Source organism: Lathyrus oleraceus, chromosome 2 (assembly GCF_024323335.1).
Source record: "Lathyrus oleraceus cultivar Zhongwan6 chromosome 2, CAAS_Psat_ZW6_1.0, whole genome shotgun sequence".
NCBI classification, from domain to species: Eukaryota; Viridiplantae; Streptophyta; class Magnoliopsida; order Fabales; family Fabaceae; genus Lathyrus; species Lathyrus oleraceus.
Window position 1 is genome coordinate 402,565,887 of NC_066580.1, and position 24,864 is coordinate 402,590,750.

The 24,864-nt window shown below is 33.3% G+C and overlaps 1 protein-coding gene across 1 annotated transcript; it reads right to left on the reverse strand.

Annotated features, from left to right (window-relative positions):
- Nucleotides 1-4,026: 4,026 nt before the first annotated feature.
- Nucleotides 4,027-7,103, reverse strand: LOC127123432 (uncharacterized). Its single transcript, XM_051053651.1, has 8 exons — nt 6,698-7,103; nt 6,361-6,617; nt 6,061-6,273; nt 5,025-5,117; nt 4,848-4,949; nt 4,519-4,693; nt 4,355-4,431; nt 4,027-4,152 (listed from the first exon to the last, which is right to left on the reverse strand). Exons 1-8 carry the CDS (start codon nt 7,101-7,103, stop codon nt 4,027-4,029), a joined length of 1,449 nt encoding a protein of 482 aa, XP_050909608.1.
- Nucleotides 7,104-24,864: the final 17,761 nt, after the last annotated feature.

Here is a 24,864-nt window from a genome sequence, read left to right on the forward strand (position 1 = left end):
GGATCAAAAAACACCTTTAAGTTTCTTTTAATTCAAATGGGAATGAAGTGTCAAGTCACATGTATTTTTAAAGAGAAACTTTTTTAGGTATGACATACCCTCTTTTTACCTTCTTTTATGTTTTTCTATCTGTGTATCACAAGAATATATAAGAAGTAAGCCTAACCCGAAGTGGCACAAGGTTACATACCTACTTGACATCATTAGTTATTTAGAAACAAATAGATAGTTAAGAGACTATTCGGGTAGTTAGAGAGGGTAAGTAGGATCACAATGTATCTAAATAATAGAATAAAGAAATGGTTGTAGTTTTTGACACTTATCTAATTTGTTTTCTTAATTTTAATAGAATCAAGATGACTAGTGTTAGTTACATGTCAACGTATGCAACATCCGAGAATACGGTTTCAACACCTCCACCTTTGGTCTTTAACGAAATGCAACCTCCTCACACTAAAAAAAGGAAGAATCGTTCAGAGGTTTGGAATCATTTCATTGTATCATCATAAGAAGAAAAGAAAGCTTCATGTAAATATTATGGCACAAAAATTAAGTATGATAATGGAACAAGTTCCATGCATGCTCATTTATTAAGATGCCTCGTTTACAAGAGACAAAAGACATCATCTTCTATGACAAGTGCTGAAGAACATGTTGGCTCTCCGTTAATTGTCAAGTTTGACCAAGAGGATATTCGAAGAGCAATGGTTAAGATGTTCATAAACATGGAGATTCCTTTTCGGAAGGTCGAACATGAGTCTTTTCATGAATTTATGAGTCTCGCTTCACCAAGATTTCAGATTTGTTCGCGCATAACATTAGCACGCAATGTCTTAAAACTATGGGACACAGAAAGAATGATTTTGAAAAACTTTCTCTCTCTAAATTGTCAAAGAGTTTGTCTCACCACTGATATGTGGACTTCTTGTCAAAAGTTGAACGTCTTAAGAGAAGGCTTTTGTCTTAGAATAGTTTAGTTATGAGCGGAGACCATTTTCATATGAGGTGTTGCGCACACGTATTGAATTTAATTGTGAAAGAAGGTTTAAAAGACATTGATAATTATGTTTATAGAGTTCGTCATGTTGTTTGGTATGTTATATATTCTCCCACGAGGCTTGCTAAATTCAAGGCATGTATTGATAAGGAGAGCATGGACTATAAAGGTTTAGTTTCTCTAGATGTTAAGACTCGTTGGAATTCAACTTACTTGATGTTAGTATCCGCATCAAAACATGAAAGAACCTTTGAAGAATTAGGTTTTCAAAACAAAAGACATGTGAAAGCTATATTTTGACTTAATGAGTTTGATTATATGCTTAAAAAAATTATGCTTAAGTTACAAACATTTTGAAATTTTTATGGACTGTTATGTGATTTATGGTGCCTAAAGGGGTTTGGTGCCTTAGATTTATGTTTTACTGTCATCACATGCATTCAAGCTTTGTTTCATCAACATACGAGTGGTATTAGACTTTTACACAACACACGTCTTCATATATAGCACTATCATGTCACACTTTCACTCACACCTACTATGCTTTTACGTTTGTTTGATCAACTAACTTAACTTGCAAATTTATATGGAACATTTTATATTGTGCTAGGTATGTGAATGAGTTGATAAAGAAGGGAAAAGGTGTCCCGACGAAAGACGATTGGAATCATATCAACTTAATCATTCCATTCTTGAAGTTGTTTTATGATGCTACAATACACATATCAGGGTCATCTTATTTGACAAGTAATATTTATATGTTTGAGGTTCTGGGTATTGGAAAGAGCATTGTGGATATGTGTGCATTTGAAGATAAACATCTAAGTTCAGCAGTTAAAAAGATGAAGAAGAAGTATGATAAGTATTGGGGAACTCATGAGAAGCTTAACATGATGTTTTTGATTGCTCTAGTTTACGATCCTAGGCGTAAGATTAGATTGGTCGATTGGATGGTAAGACGGTACTATAATAAGGATGATGGTGATGCTTTGAAAGCAAACTTAAACTCTTGTTTGAAATCTATTTATGAGGAATATTGTGCTGGATTTATGCCTCCTCAAGATAATTCAAATGAGCCGCAAGTTTTTGGTAGTGTTAGTCATCCTTATGGAACCCCTGAGTTTTATCTTTCAGAAGGGTGTGATAATGCAGATAATGAATTAAATACTTATCTTGGAGAAAAGTTAGAGCATAACATGGAGATAAATGTTCTAGAGTGGTGGAAAGTTAACCTTGGTCGATATCTCATCCTTGCAAACATTGCAAGAGACGTGTTGGCTATACTTATAAGCACAGTGGCATCTGAAGCTGCATTCAGTACAGGAGAAAGAGTTCTTGATCCATATCGCAGCTCGTTAACACCTACAACATTCGAAGCACTGATATGCACCCAGGATTGGCTCAAAGGAACATCTTCATCCTTTATTACAAATGAAGATTTTGATATTCTTGAGATATTTGAGCAAGGTATGATAACTAACTATATTCCCTAATGTATTATTATTTATTATACTTGAGGCATAATGAAATGTCTATATATTTTGTAGAATTACTTTATACGGAAGATGGTGCTAGTTGTTCAACCTCCTCAACCTCTGTTGCACTTGAAGATGACTTAACAGTAAAGAGTTATACTTTTATTATAATTGCCTAGAATTGAAGTATCGGTAATAAACAATTAGTTTGATCCCTAGATGTGGATGATGTTTGATCCCTAGTTGTGGATGATGTTGCTATTATAGTTATATATTTCAAAACTATTTTTAGGTGTGTTTTCTATTAGTATTTTTCAATGAGTTACACAAAAGTATTTTTAAATGTGTTTTCTATTAAAAGTATTCTTAATTTTCTTGATGAGTTATCTATTAGATGAATATTATTATTTATTTATTTTATTTGTAGATATGATGGATGATGCAAAGAGATTTTGGAAACATGGATGATGCAAAGTGATTTTGGAAACTTGGATGAGTTATCTATTTAATGAACAATTATGATTTATAGAGAAATGTTTCATACTTATTTTATGTTATTGATTCTTTTTATGTAACACATCATACTTTGTGATTATTTTTAATTGAAATATTGTTTGTGGAGATTATAAGAGTCAAATTTAAAACAATTGTTTAAATAGAGGTTTGACATAAACTAGTTTTATAACTAGTTAAAATAAAAAAGCTAATTAAAGAAAATAAATTTTTTTTTGATATAAAATTGATTTTTTAAATAATTGGTTTTAAAATTGGTTTTTTAAAGAAAATAAAAACTCGTTTTGAGAGAAACTAGTTTAAAACAGATTTTTTTAAAAAAATTGATTTTTAAAAAAAATTAGTTTGAAACCGAACCGATCCATTTATAAACCGGTTTTAGAAAAATAAATTGATTTTATTAAAGCAGTTTCAAGATCCAAACCAAAACATATATATGGTTCAATTTGGTTTGGTTTATAAACCATACACACCCCTATCACTACAAAAAAAAAACAAATAACGGGGGTTATTTGTTTAATTTGTGGAGGTTTTTAACCCCCACAAAATGATTTGTGGCAGTTTTCAAAAACTCTCCAAATACTGGTGCCACAATATATTTGTGGGGGTTTTTAAGGAACACCGGTATTTTATCAAGGGGTTCTTTTGCGGCAGTTTTTAACCTACCTTGTTAGAATATTATTCTGCAGGAGTTTATAACCCCTTTAAATATCACGTAACTATTGTGATTATTATTTTTTTAATGGGGTTTAAAACCACCTCTAATTTTTTATAATTATTATAAAAAAAATTGATTATTTATATTTATTGATGTAATAATAATATCATTTTCTATTTTTCTATTTTAAAACAATGATAAAATATTTAATGTTACTCAAAAAATGATACTAACATGATGGACTTTAAATTCACAATAAAATTCAACTCATCGTAGTAACGTAGTAACATATTGTATGTTATAGTAAAATACAACTCATAATATGTTGCTAGCACTATATGATTGCAAAACTAAATCTAATACTAAAAGAAACATAAAAATCATCAAATGTTGCTAGCACTAGACATTTCTCTTGCATCTATTGGTAAATCAGAGTCACTTGCATCCATTGGTGAATTAGGTTCCGTTACATTCTTTGATGAATCTGACTCACCTGCGACATTGGCTGGCTGAAAAAAACATGGTTAAAATATTTTGAATTGCAACTAATTTTCTTTGCAAATGCATAATAGAAATATAAATATACTCCCAAATTACAACTACTTCAATGCAATAAGATACAAAATCAAAAATTATTATTTAGAAAAATTAGTTATTTCAACAAAACATAATAGTTTAGTATTAAACGTAAAGTTTATATAAAATACTCACATTTGATGGACCAAAGACACCAACTAATTCATTAGGGATCCTTCCTTCTTTCATTATTATATAAGCTTTAAATGCTCCTGTGATATTCTTAAGACAAGATTCCAAGTGTGTGTACTTCTCTTGCCAAAATTTAGATGGTTATGTAGAAATACCATATGAAGTACCTGAGTCTGAAAGTCGAAATCTGGTATTTCTAAATGTATAACTAGGTGTTGCTCCCATACCTAAACATCGTACTCTTCCAGGATGCTCAGGCCCCAAAATTTTACCAATAACATCATTAGGAGAAACTATAGATTCATCATTAGTGCTTTGAGTCAAACTCACTTCAATTTCTTCCTACAGACGTACAAAACTATCAACCCAACAACACAATAATAATAACACAATAAGTAGTATACTGTTCAAATATGTTAGTGATTTGATGTTTAACAAAACAAACTCATAAGAGTAAATTGAAATCTTGAAAAAATAATTATAAAATTAAACTTACCACTAAAGTTTTTGCTGCATGATTTACAACTGACTCATCCTTTTTCTTATGGATTTCAATATATAATTGTCCACGACTGCGTTGTATTCCAACTTGTAAAAACTACACCATAAAAATATTATGATTAATAAGATGTATATCTTTATAGTAAAATCTGAGGTTAATTAATATGATTACCACTTCATGTCTTTTTCGTGAGAGTGGTTTAGAACCACCGGTATGAGGAACCACTTTCTTACTACGTATTTCCTTATTTCTGCGACAAGTCTCCTATATGAACAAACATACATGAGTTTATGAATTAATCAAATAACTTTATATAAAAACACCACATGCAAGACCAAATAGAGAATTACTAAAGATAAGAATGGATCAACTAAAATTGAGTCAAATTGATATATTCTTTTAAAATAAGCAATAAACAAGAGTATTTAAATAAAGCATAAATATGGTCTTCAAAAAAGGTTAAGAACATCATAGTGATTGGAAGTAGAAAATTAAAAACTTAAAATAGTGAGTTAATATTAAGCAACTTATATATATATATATATATATATATATATATATATATATATATATATATATATATATATATATATATATATATATATATATATATATATATATATATATATATCCAATGTATATACAAAAAAAATTATGACTTCAGTTTCTTATACAAATAACTAGCATGTCCTATAAGACCAAGACCTTCAAGATCAAATTAAAGGTTGGTTGCTTCAATAATAAGCAAAAACAAAAGCTATGTATAATATTTTTCTAGCCATTACAAACAAGTTGTAATTATAGTTCAAGTTACAAAGTAACACAAATACTACATGGCAAGTTCTATTGGCTTGATCTACTAGAAACTATCAACCATTTCTCTCTCTGAGCACATAATTGTAACAATGTCATATATACTAAACTATGCATTAATATGCATAAATTAGCACATAGTTCCCTTTAAACAAAAATGTTATTTGGCTTGTAAATTTAGCCACGAATCAAATGCATTTATTGTTTCAAAAATTGAATTTCAATTTTGTATAAACCATTCACGTTTGAGTTTATACATATTTGGTTCTTACTATATGCAATGTGATCTAGTTTGGCTGCATATGCTATATACTATTGCATATCATTTTCTTCTAATTTATGCTAATGCAAAACAGACTTGTATTCTCTTATATTCATAGGTTCGATAATTTACCTTCGTAGATGGTTTTAGACGATAGTTGACAAATAAATCCCATTGAGTTTTATCTACACCGAGTGGTACATTAGATACAATTTCATCTCTTGTTAAGGTTGGATTATAGAATTCATCCCATAATCTTTGCCTATGGGAAGCCCACTTTTTCCCAATGCTGAGCCGACAATATCGCTCTGCAAGAGCTTCAGTAGTCCTAAAACAAAATCGAGGCTTTAAAAAAAGACAAAGTTAGATTTTATGCATTAAAATGAACAAACTAAATATAAATGTAAAGTTATATATACACAACTTTTATACCTTTATGTCTGTTTTAAAGCAATCTTCAAAATAACATTTTGGCATGCCTGATGGTGGTGGTCCAGACCATCTACCAAAACTTATTGGAAACAAGTTACCATCAATTGCTAATATTCCACAATATCCAGCAAGCAAGCCTTGTGCTTCGCCATATGTAGCACCTTGGTCATCAAAGTGCACAATTACACGTTCTCCAATAGATAAGTTATTTACTTGATCTTTTGTGGTTTTAATCTTCTTAATAACTCCTCCTAAATCTTTAATAATAAAATAATTCATTTAACCAAAAATATATTTAAAAAGGGTTATGTAAAATGTAAGAAAATGTGATGCATACCTATTGATTCAACACTCCAATATTGTGTGGACTCCCGTCCAACACATTGCCTTGATTCTTGAGATTGTTGTGGAACTTCAAGAGTTGGCGATAAAACGATCGGTGTAGTATATGTTGGACTATGTATTGGAGCTTTAGTTTGAGTTGGATCTTGAATATGATGTGAAGAATGAGCTAGAACTTGAGTTTGAAGTGTAGAATGAAGTTGGGTTTGAGTTGGAGGATGACTTGGGATATGTGTTGGACATTGGGCCAGAGGTGAAGGCCGTAAAGAAGGAGCTTGATATTGAGTTGGAGATTGAGTTTGAAGTGTGGCATGAGGTTGAGCTTGAGGTGGAGGATGAGTTGTACCTACTATTTGAGGTGGTGACTTGAGTGGGTCTGAAAACCGCTTAACCTTTACCATGGATGCATGTTCATAATAAATAAAGTTTGTTAAATATAATTAAGTTAATTGAAACTCAAATCAAATAAAGATAAATCTATGATTGTATACTACACTTCTAAGTATAAAAAGGTGAAATGTAAGAAAGTAAATATTCAACAAAATTACTAAAACTTCAACAATTTAAAGTATTACCTTTACTTAAATAGAGTAATAATAACATTTTTATATTCAAACATTGTATCTGTTTTCAAGTCAACAACCATACTTCATTCAACTGAATCATTACTTAAATGGTTTGTTGCCAATTGATCATACTCATCATGAATGTTACCAAGATGGTCAAGGTGTTGCTCTTCGTATGGCTCATTTTCATAAACTTCCTCTTCTATTTTGTCTCCCATTTCATACAAATCTCTTGTCTTTAAATGCACGACAACACTCCATCCTATATTAACCAAATCATATACATAATATGTCATTTGTGCTTGAGATGCCTCAATGTACGGATCATGTTCTTCCCGATCACCATTATAAATCAATCTCTCAAAATTTACACAATTAAAATTCCATCTATCCTTTTTGTACCCTCTATCACGTGTAGTGTCGGCCCATTTGCATTTAAAAAGAATAACTTTGAATCGACCATAGTAGTTAATCTCAATGATATCTTCCAACTTCCCATAATAAGGTAAGTCTGCTTGTGTCCTGTTTCCGTCAACACTTCTCGAAACACAAGAAGTTTTGGATGTTAAGAAAACCCCACTGTTTTATGTTTTCAATCCCACTTCTCGAGCCAAGGTTCGAAATTTGAAACCATTGATGTTATAAACACTAAGTCTTCTTGCACTGTCTAAAGGGCCACGAGCTAGAATTTTAAGGTCGGTAGACATTGTACTTAATGTTTCTAAAGTCAAAATCTATATAAAACAATTATTGTATTAGACAAAATTAAATATGTGAACATGAAAATAGGAATAACTATTTACTTTCCATTTACCCGTTTTTTAAACCAATCAGCAAACTCTTTAACTGATCTCTTTTCAATCTCTGTAGCTGAAAGTCTTCTTGACCTTGAACTTCGTTTTATGAATTGTCTAAATTCCCTACAAGAATTATATATAAATAAAATTATGTAACTAATATGTCTTAAGTAGGCTAATAACAAAGGAGATGATGTTTTTTTCAATTACTCACTCAATAAATGGCGCAACTACTTCACAATTTAGAAGGAGATATCGATGAGCTTGTAACTTTTGCATTGGGGTTAAAGTGAATGTTGATGAAGCTCCTACTGGTTTACCAAGTTGAGGAAAGATAAATGATGTAGAGGAAGACTTGTCCTCATTTTGGTCATCACAAACACGACCAGGTCTATTAAATCTTGTCTCTACATTATCAAGGAATCAAGAACAAAAAGTAAGAGACTCTTCGGCTAAGTAACCTTCAGCTATAGAACCTTCTGGTTGAGCCTTGTTACGCACAAAAGACTTTAAATGACCCAATTCCCTACCAAAATAATGGATAATGCGTAAATGCAAGTGGACTAGAGACAGAGAGATGACTTAATTTAAAAATATGATTATGTTACCTCTCTATGGGATACATGTATCTATAATGCACCGGACCTCCAAGTTTAGCTTCCTCTATAAGATGAACAGTTAAATGAACCATAACTGTAAAGAATGATGGAGGGAATAACATTTCCATGTGACAGAGTGTAATAACTATGCGATCTTGGAGAATTTGAAGTTCTTACAGGTTCAAACATTTCCCAGAAAGAACTCTAAAAAATGAACATAACTCCACCAAGACTGTCGTAACATTGTTTGGCAATAAATTGCATATGGAAAATGGTAAAAGTTGTTCCATCATAATATGGAAATCATGACTTTTCAGTCTGAATATCTTTTGTTGTGCCTCATTAACGCCTCTTGAAATATTGCTTGAATAACCATCTGGTAGTTTGACATTCCTCAAAGTTTTAAGAAACAACTTTTTGGTATCACGTGTCAGTGAATACAATGCAAGATGATACGTCCCTTTTTCATCAAGCCAAAGATCAGGCTGTATACCCATTTGTTTCAAACCTTTCCGAGCATTGGGATTGTCTTTTGATTTATTCTTATCATTGAGCCCAGTATATAATACATTGTCACAAACATTTTTTTCAATATGCATAAAATCAAGATTACGTCGCAACAAATTATACTCCCAATAAGGAAGTTCAAAGAATATACTTTTTTTCCTTCATTGCTTTGGTCCTGGTCTTGACCTTTTTTTGCAACCATCCAACATTGCTCCTCCATTACGATTATTTATTTGCCTCAAAATGTCGGATCCAGATTTTTTTGATGGTGGATTTCGTTCGTCCCTACTTCCATCAAAGAGAACACGATTAAATCTAAATTGATGATTTTTTCTCAAAAACGATGATGACCCATAAAACACCATTTACTACCATGATTAAGACAACAAGGCTCAGTGTCAAAATTACAAGTTGGGCATGCCAAACCAGTATATGTGTTCCAACCAAATAGACTCCCTAGGTCGGGAAACTCACTAATTGCCCATATAAGAGCTGCCTTCATTCTAAAAGTTTCATTCATTGAGGCGTCAAATGTGTCTACACCATCATTCCATAGCTCACTTAACTCTTTTACAAGGGGCTGCAAGTAAACATCTATCTTATTTCCAGGAATCTCCTTTCCTGGAATGATCATCAATAAAATGAAAGTGGTGTGCTTCATACACATCAAAGGAAGAAAATTATACGGAGTTAATAACACTGGCCAAATACTATAGGAAAGACTCATGGCACCAAAAGGATTAAAACCATCAGTCGCAAGTCCCAATCGAACGTTTCTAGGATCTGAAGCAAATCCAGGATGCCTCAAATCAAATGCCTTCCATGCCTCACCATCCCTTGGATGCCTCATTAACCCATCCTTATTAATCTCTGAGGCATGCCATCTCATATGATTTGCAGTCTTACGACTCATGAACAATCTTTGTAATCTTGGTTTTAACGGAAAGTAGCGTAAAACCTTTAAAGGTTGTTTTTTCTTCTTCTCGAGGTTCCATCGAGATGTTCCACAATCCTTGCATGCATTCAACTCTTTTTCATCATCTCCCAAATATAACATACAATCATTTGGACATGCATCTATTTTGGTATATTTAAGACCAAGTTTATTGATTATTTTATTTGCCTCATAAAAAGAAGGAGGCAACTTTGCTTGTTGAAATGCCTCTCTCAATAAATCTAGTATCATCGTCAACGCCTTGTCACTTAATCCACACAAAATCTTTATATGATATAGTTTGAGTAAAAATTCTAATTTTGTGTACTTGCTTCCTTCATGTAATGACTGATTTCCATCGTTAATAAACTCATGAAAATCACTAGAATCCTCGTTTGGCCCTTCATTTTCCTCTGGTAGGTGTGATTCGTATATATTAGTCTCCTGCTCTTTATAATGCCCAAATGCATCTTTGACCATTGTTTCTATCGAATTTTCAAAGAAATGTATCTTTTACGCAATATTTTCATTTCGAAAAGATGTTGGTACTTCTCTCTCCCCATGAAGGTTCCACGTGACATAGTTTTTGGGGAATTGTTGAAACTTCAAATGATCCTCAACTATGTCTCTAGTACGGTATTTCCAGCCACATTTCGGACAAGGACATCATATCGTGTTATCAATAGCTCCATTCTCAAAAGCAAAATCTAAGAATTGACTTAATCCAATTAAGTATTCATCTGTATGTCGTTGCTTAGAAATCCAAGATTTATCCATAGTAAACCCAGGATTAAAATCAATATTTACTTTTGTATTCACTACAAATTAAAAAAGAAGTCAAAAAACATAGTAAAATAATAGCAAGATCAATAAAGTTTCACCCATATATTTTCAAAGAAGCGTGAGTAAGAAAGTAAGAATACCTATTTTAACAATTCCATTTATTAGCATTAGTAAAGATGCATTTCTTAATTTATCATATTAGTACATATGTCATGTTTGGTTTCAATGTCACATTTTTATTTAGGCTAATTATCAAGCATCTCTTTATGTTTTAGTCATAAAAGATACACAAGTTAAACCCTATTAAGAGAAATGTTTTGTTTGATATCTTAAAAGTTTTTAATTTACATGTTTTTCATACTCGTGCAAGATAAATTAATAATATAAATTATTTGACCAACACAAAATGTTATATAAAGATATTTTGTGAACTTTTCTTAACTAAAGGATTTCTTGTATGTTTCAGCAAACTACACTTTTATTAACAAATTTTATTTTTTTAATAATGAAAAAATATTATAAATAGCAAAAATATGTTTTTATAAATATACAAAATACTCACTTCCTAATAACCTTTAATAACCTATATATATTGGATAAATTTAAATTTGTTTCAACTTTACATAGGTTTGTCATTCTTACCTGATCAAGACAAAACGCAACGCAAAAGCCCTGCAGCTCCAATCCACATTGATGGGGAAAAAGAACTACATGTAGCAATAAACTTTGTTAGAACTAAAAAAAAGGTGGAGAAGAAAATCAAACTTCATTAGAATTGCATCGTCAAAGGTTGGTCTAAATTGCATAGTGTTCAAGTCATTAATTGATCGAGGAGGAACTCTCCATCCATAACAGTGAACGACATTCAGACAGAGAAGACATATCTTGGTTATGATATGTAGGACCTCCCAATAAATATTTTTATGTCAATAAACATATACATATCAACTAATGTAGTCCTAAAGTTATAAATAAATTTTTGATGGTTCTACAAGATATTCACAAACTAGTTTTATTTTCAACTCACATTTCTATATATTTAGATACATGGATAAAATTCTATAGTGATATACTAGATACTATATGTAATTATGTCATGATATGCAACAAGGTGAGCCACCACATTAGAAATGTCTACAAAGTACAAACAAAAGAAACTTGTAGGTTACTCCTATTAAAAGTTTCCTGCTATAACACAATCAAAAGTTGTATATACAAAACATCAACAACACAAGTAACTTTGTTGAGGTAATTTTGAAATGGCATGCTATGAATTACAGAAAGTTACATGAGCTTTTAATATTAACTTATCAAAGTTATTTTCGATAATCCCTACTATAAGGTATTATTTGGATGAGTGGATAATATTAGAAGTAATTCATATTTATTAGTTGTACTATTTTCTTAGCCCCTAAGTTTGTTAGAGGGTATTTTAGTATTTTATCCTATTCTAGTAACCCTAGTTTTAGCTTATAAATAGGGTGGCAATCATTGTAACTTTTATCATGTTTTGTATCCGTTATTCTCTTAATAGAATATTTCCGTTCATCATTCATTCTACCTTTGCACCAACAATTGGTATCTAGAGCTCCGGTTCGGATTCATTGGGAAACACGGGAAACACGAGTGAACGTGAGGTCTTGTGTGTTTGATTTTGATTCTTAGATTCGTGTTGAATCTTGAACAAAATCTGATCAGAATTTTAATTTTGTGGGTTGGGAAACACTGTGAGAAATCTGAGTGTATTGTGCAAGGTAGAAAGATGAACGGAAACGGCAACATGAACACCAACCTTCCAGTATTTGACGGTAAAAACTGGAATCGTTGGATGATCCAAATGCGTGTACTGTTCGGTGCTCAAGATGTTCTAGATCTTGTCACTGATGGTTATGTTCCGGTAGCAGCAGATGCGACGGATGAACAGAAAAACGCGCAGAAGGAAGTAAGGAAGAAGGATCAGAAAGCATTGTTCTTCATTCATCAATGTGTTGATGTAAATGTGTTTGAGAAGATTGCAGATTCAACGACAGCAAAGGCTGCGTGGGACACACTGGTTAGATGTTATGGTGGTGACGCATTAGTGAAGAAGGTGAAGTTTCAGTCCTTGAGAAAGCAATATGAGAATCTCAACATGAAGAATAATGAGAAAGTTTCTGAATACATCTCCAGAGTGATTCTGATCACTAATGAGATGAAAGCATGTGGAGAAACTCTTTCTGAAGAAACAATCATGGAGAAGGTATTGAGATCCCTTACCTCTCAATTTGATTACATTGTGGTAGCAATAGAACATTCCAAAGATCTGAGCACCATGAGAATTGAAGAGCTACAGAGCAGTCTAGAAGCGCAAGAGTTGCGTTTGACTGAGAGAACTTCTGAAAGGGAAGTAGAGCAGCAGGCTCTTAAAGCAACTTCTGATAGGAGGTATCAGAAGCAGTCAGAAGCCAAGAGAAGATTTGATGGTGGTCAGAAGTCAGAAAGTTCAACCTCTGATAGACACAAAAATGCTCAAAAGGGAAAAGAGAAGTATGACAAGAAGAAGATCCAATGTTACTGTTGTAAGAAGTTTGGTCACTTTGCTAGAGACTGTTGGTCAAACAAGGAGAGAAAATCAGAAGAAGCAAATATAGCCAGAAGTTCTGATGACGAATCTGTGCTATTGATGGCCTCTGAATCTGATGATATGGATCTGATAGACTGGTGGTATATGGACACTGGCTGTTCAAATCATCTTACTGGAAACAAGAAATGGCTGGTTGACTTTGACTCTGAAAAGAGGACAAAGATCAGATGTGCTGATGACAAATATCTTAATTCAGAAGGTATGGGAAATGTCAGAGTGATTCTGAACAATGGGAAAACAGCATTGATTCAGAACGTGTGGTATGTACCTGACATCAGAAGCAATCTGATGAGTGTGGGACAATTAATTGAGAAAGGTTTTTCAGTTACCATGAAGGAAAATCTTCTGAAGCTGTATGACTGCAATCAGAAGTTGATTATGGAGTCAGAACAGGGAAGGAATAGAACATTCAAAGAAGTTGGTACATGGAATTCCTACAATTAATAAGCCTGAAAAGTCATGCAAAGTTTGCATGGAAGGAAAACAACCACGATTGCCATTTGCGTCAGAAACTGCTCCAAGAGAAAAACATGCCTTGGGAGTTGTACATTCTGATGTGTGTGGTCCATTTCCAGTAGCATCGATTGGAGGGAATAAATACTTTGTGTTATTTGTTGATGAATTCACAGGAATGACATGGGTATCCCTTATTAAGTTTAAACACGAGGTTTTTGATGAATTCAAGAAGTTCAGAATGAAGGCTGAGAATCAGAGTGGTCAGAAGTTGAAGATTCTTAGAACTGACGGTGGAGGTGAGTATAACTCCAAAGAGTTCCAAAAGTTCTGTGAGGAGAATGGAATTGAGCATGAGGTTACTGCTCCTTATACCCCTCAACACAATGGTCTTGCTGAAAGAAGAAACCGCACTTTGCTTGATATGGTGAGAAGCATGCTAAAGGAGAAGAAGCTTCCTCAGAAGCTCTGGGGAGAAGCTGTTGCCACTGCAACGTATGTACTCAACTGATGTCCTACGAAGAAGTTGAAGGAAATAGTTTCAATACATAAGTGGACTGGAGATAAGCAAAGTGTTAGTCATCTGAAGGTGTTTGGTTCTGTTTTCTATAAACATGTTCCAGAAGCCAGAAGACAGAAGCTGGATGATAAAAGCAAAGTGATGATTCTGATAGGGTACCACAGTACAGGTGCATACAAGCTCTATTATCCAGAAACCAACAAAATTGAATTCAGCAGAGATGTGATTGTGAAGGAATCAGAATTGTGGAATTGGGATAAGTCTCAATCTGATTCTGATGTTAGAACTTTTGAAGAAAGGTCAGAGTTAAGAATTTCTGAAGTTGGAGTAAACTCTGACGTTGGTTCTGATTCTGATAGTGATTCTGACTCTGGAGAAGACTCAGAAGATGAAGGTGACTCTGATGACCCAGACTCTGATGGTAATCCAGATTCTGGTGGCAATTCAGACTCTGGAAATATGCCAGCCCCTGAAGATGGTCAAAGCTCTGGAGGAAGTCAACCATCTGAAGCTAGAAACTCTGAAGCTCAAGACTCTGAACAAGTTCAGAGACCACAAAGAATCAGAAACATCCCCAGAAGATATGTAGAATTTGACATGCTGAAAGACACTGAAGTAGACTCTGAAGGAGAAGTTATTCAGTGTGCCATGTTAGTAGACTCTGAACCCATAAGTACAGAAGAGGCTCTTAAGCAGAAGCTCTGGCTGAAGGCCATGAAAGAAGAACTTGATGCTATAGAGAGAAACAAGACTTGGAAGTTGACAGAACTTCAAAAAGACAAGAAAGCCATCAGCGTCAGATGGGTTTTCAAGCAGAAGTTAAAGCCAGATGGTTCAATTGGCAAACATAAAGCAAGGTTGGTAGCCAGAGGATTTCTGCAGAAACCTGGGCTGGATTACTCTTTAGTGTTTGCACCTGTAGCAAGACATGAAACAATCAGAATGGTGATTGCAATAGCTGCTAACAGGAATTGGCCTCTGATGCATTTAGATGTAAAATCTGCATTTCTGAACGGTCCATTAGAAGAAGAAGTTTACGTGTCACAACCTCCTGGATTTGTGAAAAAGAATCAGGAAGGGATGGTGTACAGATTATACAAAGCTCTATATGGATTGAAACAAGCGCCCAGAGCTTGGAATCAGAAGATTGATTCATTTTTCAAGAAGCAAGGCTTTCAGAAATGTGAGATGGAGTACGGTGTCTATGTTCAACATACTTCTGAAGGAAATATGACTCTGGTATGTTTATATGTTGATGATATACTGCTGACTGGAAGTTCTGAACAGGAGATAGCCAAGTTCAAGAAAGTTTTGATGAATGAATTCGAAATGACTAATCTAGGCAAAATGACATACTTTCTAGGGATGAAGTTCAGATACTCTGAGAAAGGTATTATTTTGCATCAGCTCAAGTATGAATTAGAAATTCTGAAGAGATTTAATCTGAAGAATTGTAAGATTGCTGTCACACCGTCTGATACAAATCAGAAACTGGATTCTGACTCTGATGGAAAGGATGTGGACGCTACAACCTTCAAACAGTTGGTTGGTTCTCTGAGGTATTTGTGCAATACCAGACCTGATATTTGCTATTCAGTTGGGATGGTTAGTAGGTTCATGAGTAAACCTAAGTGGTCCCATTACCAAGCTGTTGTCAGGATTCTGAGGTATATCAAGGGAACTCTGAAGTATGGAGTATTATTTCCTTCTGGAAGAAAGGATGAGTCAGAACTTCTGAGTTATTCAGATTCTGATTGGTGTGGAGACAGAGTTGACAGAAGAAGTACGTCTAGGTACTTATTCAAATTTCTGGGAGGTCCCATTTCTTGGTGTTCCAAGAAGCAACCTGTCGTGGCGTTGTCAACTTGTGAAGCTGAATACATTGCAGGTGCTGTTACTGCATGCCAAGCTGTGTGGATTCTGAATCTATTGCAAGATCTGAAAATTAAAGTAAACAAACCTCTGAAGCTGATGATTGACAACAAGTTTGCAATCAATCTTGCCAGAAACCCAGTGTTGCATGGGAGAAGCAAGCACATTGAGACCAAGTATCATTTTCTGAGACATCAAGTTCAGAGGGGAGTGTTAGAAGTTGTACACTGCAGCACTCAGAAACAGTTAGCAGATATTCTGACGAAAGCTATCAAGACTGATCAATTTCTCAGATTAAGGGATGGAATTGGTGTTACAAGTTTTGATGGAATATGAATTAAGGGATGGTATTAGAAGTAATTCATATTTATTAGTTGTACTATTTTCTTAGCCCCTAAGTTTGTTAGAGGGTATTTTAGTATTTTATCCTATTCTAGTAACCCTAGTTTTAGCTTATAAATAGGGTGGCAATCATTGTAACTTTTATCATGTTTTGTAGCCGTCATTCTCTTAATAGAATATTTTCGTTCATCATTCATTCTACCTTTGCACCAACAGATAATCTATTGCTAATTACGCACAATTTCCAGTTTTCTGATCATCACTTGTAATATAATACAATTGCAAAATTTAAAAAGAACATAATGTTGATGGTTTAATAAAAAAAAATTCAAATAATTAAATTATATTCAAAGGAAACTTTATTATAACATAATATTTTAATCTAACACAAGATGTGTAGGCTTCTCAAGAAATTCACGAAGCATTCAATGGAGAACAAGATAAAATAGATATCATGTTCATCTAAATGCTGAATGTTGAATGATAACAGAGGTATCATATGTTAATACAGATAAATAAAAGAAATCAAACAAGACCAAAGACATCGTTAGACTTCAATTCTAATCTTAAACCCTAAAAATAATCAACCATTATAATTAATGTAAATTAAAAATATAAAGTGATTTAACCATTATTCAATTAAATAAAATAATACAATATAAGATTTGAACCCTATTGATTGAACAAATAAGGGAGATGAGATATGGGTACATGTTGAGGGTTACCGGAAAATAGATACGAGTTCAACTGATGAAAGAAGCGAACCGATCAAGGAGAGAGACACGATTGAGAGAGACGGACTTGAGAGATCGCCGAGCAAGATCGAAAACAGAGAGACCACCATCAAGATCAACAATAGCAATAGCCAGAGAAGACTTCACGAGTATCGTTCTCTTCTCAATTGCGTTTTACTTTTCTCTTACCTTTTAATTTTCTTGTTTTCTTTATGCTTTATAACTCTTTTTTATAGAATTATTACATATTGCAAAAATACTATATTAATCTTTACTAATAGATATTTGTCAAATTGAAAAATATATATAATCATTGTGATATATATATATATATATATATATATATATATATATATATATATATATATATATATATATATATATATATATATATATAAGAAAAAGGAAAATTAATTTAAAACTATTATAAAATTAAATTTTGGCTATTTTGTCAAATTAATTTGTAGGATTTTTTAGAAACTCCTACAAATAGAGTAAGAGTATTTTTACTTGGTTAATTTGTAGGAGTTTTTAAAACCACCCGCAAATAAACCTCTTCTATTTACTAATTTTTTAGTAGTGTATGTTTCATCATTCCAAACAAGTCTAAAAAACATCTAAATAAAACAACGTGGGATTACTAAAACTACTCTATTCTCACAAAAGTTTTTCGGTCTCCATATTCAAACCAAGATCTTCCTGATGAAACATGGTGATCTCACAACCTAGTGGTTCGTTTAGTTCATGCAACACCCTACACAATGTTGTGAAATATTGGCTCTGCAATATTGCTAAAAACACCAGAAAATAAGGTTCCCCACGTACGGTTTTCTAGAGAGGAAAGATTGCATTAAACCATCAACATTCGGAGGATTAGGAAACCAACAATTTATCTTCACTTGTGTGTGCACGAAAAATTCAAGCAATTCAAGAAAAACCACCAATTCATCTTTACTTGTGACCGTCTTGTGTAATTGTCTTATGAATATTTTTCTGCATTTCGTATGTAAACTGTGATTCAGTTGCTAGACGAAGCGCATGCTTAAATAGTTTGATACTATTAGTATATGTCATTTATTTAATGGGTACACAATGTGCATAATCAGTTGAAATGCTGAAAACAACAAAAAGCTCCTATTACTCATCAATTGAAAATGTCACTCTATTACTCTTTCAGCAACAAAGGAACTTGTGTGGCTTTGTGATTGTAGCTCGTACCTAAACGTGCTTCATTGTTATGATGATATGGTTCACAAATGTGATAAAAAATATGTTATTTCCAACAATTATTAAACTTAAATAATAATCTGAATTAGTTTAGTTAAACCTTGACACAAGTGAAGGATATCTACAAGTCCCACATTAGTTTAGTTACACTTTATTTAGGGTTTATATAGGTTAGACAAACTTTAAGAGGTGTTCCCTTATGGATTGGGTAGATATTGCAATGAAAAAACTTTATTTTACAGTTTGTATTAGTTAAGTTTCATTAATTTCAATGGCATGGGCCTAGGTCAAACAAATTATTTTATAATTTGTATTAATTAAGTTTCATTTCTAAAAATTATTAATAATTAATTTATTTTGTAAAATAATATTAAATAATAAGTTATTCTATTTTATTAAAAAAAAATTATCTTAATTAAAAAGTTGATTTTTTTAAATGGAGGGTCTAAAATTTAAAACTATCATACTAGAAGGACCAAATATTAATTCAAAACAATTAAAAAATATAATAACAATGTGGTTAACCTTGGTCAATGAATATTAATAACCACAACAAAATTTAACTGGGAGTTGTTTGTAGACAGTAGTTATTGATTAAATCTAAAAGAACACTTGAATTAAGAGAACTGATTCATTGGTTATGGCGATTGTCATGGAATACATTAAATGTTTTAAAAGATGTAATCTTTCAAGTTATATGGCTAATAAATAAGGCTAAGTCATCGAAAGAAGGGCTAAGTTCAAAGTGGTCAACAAATGACTTTTCCTATTATTGCAGGGTAGTTTTAAAAAGGCTCTGAGTTCATAGCAACCAACTGCCTCTGTGTGTGTAAATCAAACCAGACAAATTGAATCAGAAATAGTTCAAACCTAGTAAAGCAATAATGCATGGATACACTCAATGAAATAAATAGTAAATAGTGGAAATAATTTGGCTCAAAACTTACTAGTTGAGGTATTTGAAGGTTGAGTACGAGTTTGTTGATTACTTTTTCATCATTTTCTTTCAATTCGTAAGTATCTTTCCTGATGATAAAGTTTCACCTATTCAATGCTAAAGTTGGAATTCTTTTTTATAAATCTGAAAGAAACGGAAGTATCAAACTCATTTATTAAAGACAAACATGATTAAAATCATATAATGGGAAAGAGTACTTATAAGTGTTATTACTCTACGTTGGGCATACATTAGAAAATAAAAAAAAACTTCTAGAAATTTAAAACTTGCTACATATCTTTTTCACATGTGATCTGCGGAAAAGATCATGCATGTCATTCATGGTGTTCTGCTCTCATGTGCTCTATTCCTCTTCTTGCTCTTGATCTTGATTTTTTTTGAATCACAAAAAACACATAGTCGGCGTCGAACTTTATTTATTCCAAAGGAAAGATAAATAAATCGATAAAACCCCTAAAACATGGTCATCGCAACCAAGAACGGATTCGGGAGTCGATTGTGCAAGGGGAATGTACCAATACTCCTCACATCTGTTGTGCTCAATGGTAACATTTTGTTTGTTCTATGTGTGAATATGTGTTATTATCTGAATGTTACTTGCAAATGGTTAAAGGAAAAAAAGTTTTAAATTAGTGTGCCCACCAAGATCTCGCAATCTTGTGCCTACATATTCTCATGGTGAAATGAGAAATCAGAGCTACGTAGTTCCGATTTGAAAATGATTGTGTGTTGGTTGTTTTTAGTGAACAATGTTAAAGTTAGCGTTCTAGAAGTGTAAACGTTGCTTGTATGCTCGTGCATGTAAGACTTAAACGTTTGTTTGTGATAGAATATATGCGCTTGGATCGTATTCTAATAGTTAAACGTTACTTGTATGCTCACGCATGGAAGCCGTAAGTGTCTTTCATGGTAGAACGAAAATAACACGTCCTTTATGAAAAGGTTTTGAATGCTCTAAGAAGAAAAATTGGATTCGATTGATTGTGATTGATTTTAGAGTCGGAGACAAGTATCAGACCACGAGCTAAATACGGCTGGCAATCTGAGTACTTAGGAACTGAAAGGATAATGGTATCCTAACCTCTACTTTTCATCCAAAGAGTTTTTATTTGTGAAATTGGTTAGTGTTAGAACAAGATATTGTGTCTATAATTCATCTCTAAAGTTTTGATGATAACAAAGGATAAAACGAAAAGGCACCCTAACAAATTTATCTAAGTATGCAGGAATCTAACAAAAAAAGGATCAGATAGACAACATATGATATCACACAAGTCCAGAATAGATAACTTAGAATCAAGTGAAGCAGTCGCTCTGACTCTGAAGAAAAGAAAGCTCACAGACTCTAGCGGTAGAAGACGCAAATACTTTGAATCTGAAGACTTCTACATAGCTACTCTGATGTTGTGTACTCTGAAGAAGGCTCTATAGAAAAGCATATCAAGAACTTCTGAAGAAAACCTACTCTCAGCAACTATCTGAAGAACACATGTTGAACAAGAATATCTGAAGTTCGCGCACTCTGACTCAAGATCAACCACAAGACTTAGCTACGAAGTTTTCCACTTTTGGTATGAATCCTTATTTGGAAAAGAATAAACACTCTCCAAAATTGCTATGGAAAGGACAACAAACTTAATGCAAATTAAAGTCCATCATTTCCAAGATATTCATTAATGCCTCAGCTCGCGGTCTCGTGTTCAAAACACAATATATAAAGGCAGGATCATCATCATACAAAGTACAAAGAACTCACACAAGAATACCAAAAAAAAACTCAAGTCCATTCTCTCATTCATTCTAGTTCAGAATCTTTTAACACGAGTTATTGTTCTAAACACTTCATTGTATTCTAATATAATTGTTGAATATTTCCTCAGGTGACTTGTGAAGTCTGTAAACTTGAGAGGGCTAAGAGATCTTTACTCTCTTAGACGCTTTTGTTGTGATCTTTCTATATTATTTGATTAAGTCCTTGTTGAAGGTGAAATCACCTCGGTTGGGTGGACTGGAGTAGCTTTAGATTTCAAGCGAATCAGGATAAACTTTTGTGTTGATTGTTTTATCTTTCATGTATGTTTTATTTGCAAAAGTTTTATTACATGTGAAAACAATTCAAACCCCCTTTCTTGTTTTTCTCTACATTCAATTGGTATCAGAGCTTCGACTCTGTTATTGATTTTCAAATCAAACACTTAACAGTGTAGAGAGATCCCGCGTGAGAAAAACACTATGACTAACACCAATGAAAGAGACAGCTACAATGCCAAACCTCCAGTGTTTGATGGAGAAAAGTTTGATTATTGGAAAGATAAAACCGAAAGTTTCTTCCTGGGTTATGACGCTGACCTATGGGACATAGTTACAATTGCCTATGTACCACCTGTATCTGATGCTGGTATTGCTATTGCTAGAAATAAAATGACTGATGATCAGAAGCGTGATTTCTAAAATCACCAAAAAGCAAGAACAATACTGTTGAATTCCATTTCCTACAATGAATATGAAAATATCACCAATAGGGAAACTGCTAAAGAGATACTTAACTCCCTAAAGATGACCCATGGAGGCAACTCTCAAGTCAAAGAGACAAAGGCTCTAGCTCTAATTCAAAAATATGAAGCATTCAAGATGGAGGACGATGAAGCTGTAGAGGTAATGTTTTCTAGATTTCAAAGTTTAATTGCAGGACTCAAGGTTCTGGACAAGGGCTACACAACTGCAGATGATGTCAAAAAGATTGTCAGAAGCTTGCCAAAGAAGTGGAGACCTATGGTCACTATCTTAAAACTATAAAAAGATCTGAACAACATAAGCCTGGAAGAACTCGTCAGCTCCCTCAAGAGTCATGAGATAGAACTAGAGGAAGACGAGCCCCAAAAGAAAAGAAAATATGTTGCTCGGAAGTCTAGATCTGAGAGACATAAACCAAAAAGGAAAAAAGCTCTCCAAGCTGAAGAAGAAGACAATGATGACTCTGAAAAGGATGATTCTGATAATGAAGAAGAGTTATCCCTCTTAACTAGAAGAGTCAAACAACTTTGGAGAAAAAGAAATAATAACTTCAGAAGACCAAGACATAAGGGAGACCGTTCAGAATCAACTTCCAGAATCAAACCAAACAAAGAGGTAACATGCTATGAATGTAGAGAACCATGACACTATAGAAACAAATTCCCAATGCTCAAGAACGACAGTTCCAGAAAAGAAGGATTCAAGAAAAACTCCTTTAAAACAAAAAAGGGACTCACGGCCACTTGGGATGACTCTGAATCTGATGCCTCAGAATCATACTCTGAAGAAGAACAGGCAAATGTGGCATTCATGGCTACCACATCTAGAAGCTCATCAGAAAGAGAATTTGATCCTGAAGAGGTGTTTTCTGATCTTTCTCACTCTAACCTTGAATCTTGCTTATCTGAATCTCTATGCTCATATCAGAAGCTTCGACAAAAATTCAAGGCTTTAAAGAAAGTCCTTGAAGGAACTGTTGAAGAATGTGATAAGCTTGAGATGGAAGTTTCTGAATTAAAAGGCAACATTTTTATTTTGGGAAGAGAAAAGGAATTTTCAACTAAAAAATGTTTAAAACTAGAAGAAGCTTTATCTCAAGCCCCACAAACTTCTAACATAATGATATACAAATATGAAAAAGAAATTAAAAAATTTCTGAAAAATGGGCTAGAAAGAAGCAGAATGGCTTCTATGATTTATGGAGTAAGTCAGAATAAGAAAAGAGTAATATGATATGACTCTGATGAAGACGAGCAAATACCTTCTGCAGATGATAAACCTAAATCTCCGTTCTCTTATCACTACACACATGCACAAACATAAAAGTTTACTAACGCTAGAAAACCCAAAGTTTTCAAAAACTCTGGGATAACTAATCACAAAGGACCCAAACGATTCTAGGTATCAAAGGATAAAATAGTCTATGTTGCAGATATCCTATGCAGCAGAGTTAAGACACCAATCATCGTACCTGGACTCTGGATGCTTACGACACATGACGGGAAGAAAGCATATGTTCCAAAGCATGGAACTTAAAGATGATGGCTTTGTAGGTTTTGGAGGAAATCGGAAAGGAAGAATCAGAGGCTCCGGAACAATAGGTAATAGATCTCTTCCCTTTATCTCTGATGTTCTTTACATAGAAGTATTAATGCATAAACTATTATCCATAAGTCAATTAAGTGATAACACTTATGATATAATATTCAATGAAAAACATGTAAATCAATTAATCAGAACAATAGAATAGTTCTTTTCACTGGAAAGAGGAAAAACAACATTTACAAAATTAATCTTTCAGATCAAAAAGACCAAAATGTAAAATTCTTAATGTATGTCAATGAAGAGCAATGGGTATGACATAGACGCTTGGGTCACATTAGTATGAGGAGGATTTCTCAACTAAATAAACTCGATTAGTTAGAGGTCTACCTAAACTGAATTTTCTTCAGATACTCTTTGTGAGGCATGTCAGAAAGGAAAACTTTCTAAAACTTCTTTCAAAAAGAAAAATGTTGTTTCTACCTCTATGCCTATGGAACTTCTTCATATTGACTTGTTTGGACCTGTTAAAATAGCTTCAGTCAATGATAAGAAGTATGGACTAGTCATTATTGATGATTTTAGTCGCTGGACATGGGTAAAATTTCTAAGACACAAGAATGAGTCACATTCTGTATTCACTAGTTTCTGTTCAAAAGTGCAAAACGAATTTGAAAATAAATTTTTTGATGAACTTTTTGATTCAAATGGAATGTCCCATGATTTCTCCTGTCCAAGAATTCCACAACAAAATGGGGTTGTAGAAAGGAAGAATATGACTCTCCAAGAAATGGCCAGAACCATAATCAATGAAACAAATGTGGCTAAGCACTTTTGGGCTGAAGCAGTAAATACAACATGTTATATTCAGAATAGAATCTCTATAAGACCTATGTAGCGGTAAATTCATGACCATCAAGCTATGTATAAGCTTGGCGTCAATAAAACCAGAGTCGCCACCGCGCTTTTATTGTTTCCAAAGGAAAAGGGAAAAGTACGAACAAAACCCAAAGATAAGAAGTTTTCAAATCAAAACTAATAAAATACCATGGATTACAGGTAAGGGGGTTGGTTACACAGAGGGAAGGTGTTAGCACCTAAAGTGTCCTAGGTACTCCTAGGGAGCCCTTTTTTATGTGTGTATGTGTTTTTGGTATAAAAGATGTTTGAAACAAATAGAGTGTGTGGATA

Excerpts from the sequence above, each read along its gene's own strand:
- LOC127123432 (XM_051053651.1), bottom strand. The coding sequence starts at position 7,103 with ATGGTAAAGGTTAAGCGGTTTTCAGACCCACTCAAGTCACCACCTCAA. Across the intron at positions 4,694-4,847 it reads ATGCAGCAAAAACTTTAGTG|GAAGAAATTGAAGTGAGTTT; the intron begins GTAAGTTTAATT and ends GTACGTCTGTAG. Across the intron at positions 4,432-4,518 it reads ATTTCGACTTTCAGACTCAG|GAGCATTTAAAGCTTATATA; the intron begins GTACTTCATATG and ends AGAATATCACAG.